The following is a 6,818-nucleotide window of genomic DNA, read 5'->3' as shown; positions in this document are numbered from 1 at the left end:
CTTTGGTACGGCGACTGCGGCGGCGGCGACGGGTACCCGGGAGAACAAATTAACGAGACACGAGACAGTATCACGCTAAGGTTCACAAAGTTTATTACACAAACAGGAAACATATATAGTGCTGGATCATAATGACGTGACAATAAGATATGAGACAGAAGAACGTGCCTACTGCAGCAAGGCTGACCTTGCTGCCGCCTAGATGTCTCTCGTAGCCTATCTATAAAGTATGCTACAGTACCGGCAGTACACCATACATATCAAGTACACTGTATCTCAAGTTCAAGTACATAGACTAAGATGTACTGAGCGAAGCCACCAACATACGGAGCCAATCCAATTGGCCGAGGGGGCCACCGACATACACAGCAAGCTCCCAACTTGCGCTCCAACAATACACAATACACAAATCCCTGATTGGCCACACCCTGGGCAAGACCTACGCTGAAAAGACTATCAGCGGAAGTGGCGGAAGTGTTGCGTGTAAGATAACTACGTCACGCGGTGCGGCTGTGTTTACTAGTCCCCACCCAATGATCATTTCAGCGGGAATACATTTTCGGGAACACAACGCTGCGATTGGTCAAAAAACGTTAACTTCCGGGGGGGGGGGTTCGATAGCTTCTCTGCCTTAGGTTGTGACCAGGCTCTTCTTTTTCGCAGTTAAGTGAGCCTGGGACCGAGGCTAGATTGGCCAAGGGAACCACCAAAATTCCCAATCCCTGATTGGCCGAGCCAGTCACCGACATACGCAGCCAAAAACCCCGAAAACTTGAAGTCTAACACGAGGGAACATAGGCTGAGGGTCCAGGGAACATATTGTTGGTATTCCCCCTGGTAGAGTTACAACGTAAACAATTAATCCTAATATTGTGCTAGACCAGCCTTTCACACACTCTCCACAGCAGACAACAAACAGTCACGTGAAAATGAAATTTGACCTATGATCTATTGTTGCCTGACTGAATGTCTCCAAAAATGTACCGCATGAAAAAAGGACAGTGAGGAAAAAAAACTGTGCTCTTTCCCAACTCACCATGTCTTCTCATTTTCATTTTCTTATCGAAAGTAGCTGTTGTTGTTGTTACTATCATACACCCCGATCTGTAATTGTTTCTCCTTTTGTGTTTGACAATTTCTGCATACATGTGCAACAAAATGATTAAATGTATTTGAAATTTGCTATACTGTACACTTTGTATATATAATTTATAAATAGTTTCTATATCGCAATAGTGTATTTCAGATATGGCCCAAGATCCCCGATGCAGACTGGGATAGGTGGAACTTCAATCCACCTGCAATCTGTAATTATTTTCTCCTTTCTGTGGGTCATCATTTGATATTTGAATAGACTGAGGAGTGTTCATTTGTAACCAGATTGTGAAGAGACAATGTAGAGTCAAAAAGTACTCGTGAGGATGCACTCTTCCACATGCACTTCCACAAGTTTGCAGAACCTTTATGAAATAAACATCATGTTGCCTCTCAAGGTTTTAAAAAGTCAATAGAGACACAAAAGAAAAACACATTTGGTTTACAATGTTGTAAACAGCAGGAGGCTGTTGTGATCCCATTTGGATCCATGTGTGAGTTAACCTGACTCCGCCAGATGGGGCAGCAGAGAGTGTGTGAGTATGCTGAAAGCAGTGCATGTTATCACAAATGTCCTCATCTGTGAAGCCATGAATGGCAATGGACATTAAATCCAACAAATGCATGAAATCTCTCTCCGTCTGTCCATCTGTGTGTACAGTAGTTCAGTGTACAGTAGTTCACGTATCTGGCATCATAGACCAGTGGTTCTCAACCTTTTCAGACACCCCATAAGGATCATATTTGAACTGGGGACCCCCCCCCCCCCCCCCCCCCACTCTGACAAGCACTTGAAATTGTAGGAATTGAGGCAGTGGTCTTCTTTTATATTCCTGAACCGATTATAGGACAAAGGTCGCAAACGTTAAAAGAAGCCGATAAAACGATAAAAGAAGCCCACTCAAACTGATTATTGACAAAAGAGGATGAAAGTATTCTTTGCGCACCTTCTACAATTTCTCAAAAATGCTTTATTGAGACATCACAGGTTTACTTGGTGTAAAACAGTGGGTGCAATTTGTTTTGTGCAAGCTAGGTGTCAGCCTTTATTGCACTCAGCACCGCAATCTGCAAAAAAGTCCCACTGAGGACGACGCCTCCGCTGGCTTAGCTTGAAATAGCTCCTGTTTGAAACAAAAACATAATGAATTACTATTCATTTGTCAGCATAGAATTTTTGTCCATATTTCTATCTCTGATTTAACTGTCCTGAAAACACAATGCACATTTTACACAGATTTCTATTGATAAGCAAACAGACATCTTGTGATTGCAAAGAAATATATGGCACATCAATTAATGTTTGGTGAACAACGTTGTTTATCCTTTGCACATTTTGTGTTTTTTTCTTTTTTCTTTAAATGTTTGTTCTATGTTTCTATATACATAGTCTATGGTAGCATAATGTAGACTCTGTGCTACAAAGTGTTATTGTACTTACACCCAGACGTGAGCCTTCACAAAGCAGGCAATATCATCACTGATGTCATCGTCAGTGAAGGCTGCAGGGGAAGGGGGAAAAAATCATGTAATGCATTATTTAAAATGATTTTCACAGATCCAACCGATTAGACAAAGGTTTAGAAGTTCTCAAACCTTTTGACTCACCCCTGAATTACACTGTTAATTTAGAATCTTATGTCACTGAGGAAAACTTGAGAGAAATTATCTGTTTCCATTAGAACAGAATGGAAATAACTTTATACTTGACCGTTAACATTCACTTGAACCCCACCACACTTATTCTGTGGGTACGTTCACAAAACATAGCAGATCTACAAGCTCACAGCGCGCCACGTTGCGTCAGGTTGTGATGCGTTGTGAGCTTGTAGATCAGCTATTTTTGGTGAAGATATATAGTTTGTGTAAAACTAACTCAAGTACAATGCAACTCAGAAGTCTACACTAGACTAGAAGTGATTAAACTGAAGTTATGTTGATCAATTCCAAATATTATCAAAGTATTCTACGGCACCCCTGGACTGGTGCCACGGCACCCACTTTGAGAAACCCTGCTATAGACTCACCACTGCAGTCTGTTTGGCAGATGTTCCTGGAGTGCCGGTAGCCTGAGTTACAGTAGAGGGCATCGCTCAGTTGGAAAGCTCCATAGAGACCAAGTGATTGTCTCCTGAACCTTTGAGAGTGCCTGTACCTTTGACCAGGTCTTCTTTGCCTTTGACCAGGTATTCTTCGTCTACTTGTATATCCAGGCATTCGAGTTCCTATCGCCCTCTTGTTCCTGATGCTACCACTTTCCTCTGTGTTTTCCTCTCCGTCCATCAGATTACTGTCATCATCATCACCCCCATCCTCTTCTTCGTCATCATCACCACCATCCTCTTCGTCATCAACACCACCATCCTCTTCATCATCACTACCACCGTCCTCTTCATCATCATCACCCCCATCCTCTTCATCATCATCACCCCCATCCTCTTCATCATCATCACCACCATCCTCTTCATCATCATCAGCCTCATCCTCATCTTCACCATCACCACCATCCTCTTCGTCATCAACACCACCATCCTCTTCATCATCACTACCACCGTCCTCTTCATCATCAACACCACCATTCTCCTCTTCCTCAGTACCACCGTTCTCTTCAGCAGGAGCACTGTCCTCTTCCTCACTGGCGGCATTCTCCTCTACCTCGGTATCACCATTCTCCTCTTCAGGACTGCCATTCTCCTCTACCTCAGAGCGTCCATTCTCTTCAACAGATGCTAGACTTGTTCGGTTCATCTGGGCGCTTGCTCTTGGTGGTCGAACGGGTGCGCTTGTTCCTATGACTGCTGGTCTTGTTCCATTTGGATGAACGGTTGGTGGGAGGACGGATGGTCTGAATCCCGTTACTGCGGGTGGCGTTGGGTTAGGCCGGGCGGGTGTGGGACGGACAGGTGGTCTGGTTCCCATTACTGCGGGTGGCGTTGGGTTAGGCCGGGCGGTTGTGGGGTGGACGGATGGTCTGAATCCCGTTACTGCGGGTGGCGTTGGGTTAGGCCGGGCGGGTGTGGGGTGGACGGGTGGTCTGGTTCCCGTTACTGCGGGTGGCGTTGGGTTAGGCCGGGCGGTTGTGGGGTGGACGGGTGGTCTGGTTCCCGTTACTGCGGGTGGCGTTGGGTTAGGCCGGGCGGGTGTGGGGTGGACGGGTGGTCTGGTTCCCATTACTGCGGGTGGCGTTGGGTTAGGCCGGGCGGTTGTGGGGTGGACGGGTGGTCTTGTTCCCATTACTGCGGGTGGCGTTGGGTTAGGCCGGGCGGTTGTGGGGCGGACAGGTGCAGGTTTGGTTCCTGTGACTGCTGGTCTTGTTACATTTGGCTGAACGGTTGGGGGCTGGACTGTGACTGCGGGTGCCGTTGGGTTTGGCCTCGTGGTTGTCGGTAGGGCAGTCGTCATTATGTGTGTAGTTGGAGCCACTGTTGTTGTTGGTCTGGGATGGCCAAATACTTTCACACGGCTAGTATCTACATTTAAATGGCTTCTCCACTCCACTTCAGTGATAACTGTACCAAGCCATCCAGAATCAAAGATGGTAGGAAGGGGGAACACGAAGCAGGAAAGACAAAATACATTATATAATTGTTACATCTTTATACCTCGGACAGATCACTTTTGAAATATAGGCATTTACTGTGTATACTGTAGGCCTACATTCTCAATACTGAACAAAGTGGTTGATGGAATTTCCTAAGCATCTAACACTCTATTGAATAACAAAAACATTAATACATCCAATAACTCCATCTAAAACATCATCACAGGTGCTTTACCACAGCTAATAACTTCTACTAACTTGTGGGCACTTTCTGCCCACTATGGGCAGCTGTTCCAGAGAGTTGAACTGTATACACAGTATAGTAGGCTACGTCAAACCCTCCATCTTAAGGTCTTACCTCTAGCCAAAACGAAGTTCTTTAACCGAATCAGTCTGCCATGTAGAACAATTGCATCTCCAAGTTTTTCCTTCAGCTCACATCTGGTGACTTTCCGCCCCTCAGACAGGCTGGGAACTAGCACCACTACAGCCAACACCACCAGTAGCTGCAGCTTCATGTTGGCTATTCACGTTCTCTGGAGAATGTGAAAAGATATATTGTCTGTTGTTGTTGTCCATGTTGTCCATGAACATGCATGCATTCTTTTTTTCTTTTTTTTTAATACTGTTTTGATTAGGCATTTTGTATAATGACATAACTTCAGAATATCATTGACAGATAATGAGTAATTAAGTGATATAAAATGAAAAATAATAGTGACAGACAGGTAGTGTAAATGTTCCAAATACAATACTAAAAAAGGTATATAAATGTGAAAAAACTAAAAACAGTTAAACAGTGACAAATGTTAACAGACAAACAAAACAAATACAACAGGACAGACACTCTTGCTCTCAAACTTTCCCAACAAGTTGTTGTAAATCAACTGAATTACAGACATTTTTCTTTTTAAATGAAAAAAAAGTAAAGAAAAAACACTCAGTTCCTTCTTTTTTTTTTTTTCCTTTCCAATTTTCGATTATGTTATCTATTGTGTATAGGAGGGGTTCGCGTGCACCTATTGAAATACATGCATGCATTCTTGATTCATTCAAAAATACTTAGAACAGTTAATAAATAATGTCATTCAGTAGTAAAACAACAAAAGAAAACTACCGGTATAGTAATACTATATTTAAGAACTAGATTTTACATGTAATTATCAGTGGTTACAAATTGTCTTTCTTCAACCTCATCATCTCTTTCAATTCTATCCAACAAACAACCAACGAACTAATCGACAAATCAATCAATCAATCAATCAATCAATCAATCAATCAATCAATCAATCAATCAATCAATCTTTCCCCTGATAGTTTTACTTTAGTTTTCCTGCTGCAGTCTCCACCATTGATCCTTTCTATGAGCTTCTGCACTGAAATGTCGATTTTCAAACAGATGAATTGAAACATTTTTCTTGTACTGTGTTTTTCATTGTTATTTTATTTAGTACGTTGAATTTGCATGAATGTCTTCATTACTGAATCCTGATTATATTTTTCTGTATATCCTTTCTACTCCCAGTGCACCCCTAAACACAAACGCCCTGGAGTTCACACACACACACACACATGTGTGAACTGTGAAATATGCTGTCATAGTTGCCAGCATATTTAATTGTACTGTTTTTGTCATGAATAAGAAAATTGATATAAAACATAGACAGTTTGACCAGGGTCTCTCTCATATTCACGCACACACACACACACACACACACACACACACACACACACACACACACACACACACACACACACACACACACACACACACACACACACACACACAGTGATACACATCGATCTGTCCCCCCAATTGTACCATAATTAAAGTTATATCATCACCATCCTTAATACCAAATCTTACCACTTATTGTAGAGCAACTCCCTCTGTGTGTAGGGTGATTGGAAATGCAACAACTTTTATGCTGAACATCAAGATCCTCCCACATGCCCTACCTGTGTGTGTTTCTGTTTCTTCTTCTTCTTCCTTCCTGGAACATTATGCTCAGTACACAATGTAACATATTACTAGAAACTGACTGTTTCTGTTTGCTGTGTCATACTACTGTGTGTGCGTGCGCACGCATGCATGCGCGCGCGTGTGTGTGTGTGTGTGTGTGTGTGTGTGTGTGTGTGTGTGTGTGTGTGTGTGTGTGTGTGTGTGTGTGTGTGTGTGTGT

At 43.0% G+C, this 6,818-nt stretch overlaps 1 protein-coding gene across 1 annotated transcript; it reads right to left on the bottom strand.

The window, feature by feature from the left end:
* Positions 1-2,010: 2,010 nt before the first annotated feature.
* LOC306921321 (uncharacterized protein) lies at positions 2,011-6,608 on the bottom strand. The gene is made up of 6 exons (XM_079498430.1): positions 6,504-6,608; positions 4,995-5,172; positions 3,796-4,604; positions 3,123-3,750; positions 2,537-2,597; positions 2,011-2,219 (listed from the first exon to the last, which is right to left on the bottom strand). Exons 2-6 carry the CDS (start codon positions 5,152-5,154, stop codon positions 2,135-2,137), a joined length of 1,743 nt encoding a protein of 580 aa, XP_079354556.1. The 5' UTR covers positions 5,155-5,172; positions 6,504-6,608; the 3' UTR covers positions 2,011-2,134.
* Between the last annotated feature and the right edge of the window lie 210 nt (positions 6,609-6,818).

The sequence above is a fragment of the Electrona antarctica genome (genome assembly GCF_951216825.1).
Source record: "Electrona antarctica genome assembly, chromosome: 4".
NCBI classification, from domain to species: domain Eukaryota; kingdom Metazoa; phylum Chordata; class Actinopteri; order Myctophiformes; family Myctophidae; genus Electrona; species Electrona antarctica.
This window is presented reverse-complemented; position numbering and strand designations above follow the sequence as displayed.

Coding starts and splice junctions, on each gene's coding strand:
- LOC306921321 (XM_079498430.1), bottom strand. CDS start 5,154: ATGAAGCTGCAGCTACTGGTGGTGTTGGCTGTAGTGGTGCTAGTTCCC. Junction 4,605..4,994: donor GAACTTCGTTTTGGCTAGAG/GTAAGACCTTAA, acceptor GGCTTGGTACAG/TTATCACTGAAGTGGAGTGG. Junction 3,751..3,795: donor AAGAGAATGGACGCTCTGAG/GTAGAGGAGAAT, acceptor GGTGATACCGAG/GTAGAGGAGAATGCCGCCAG.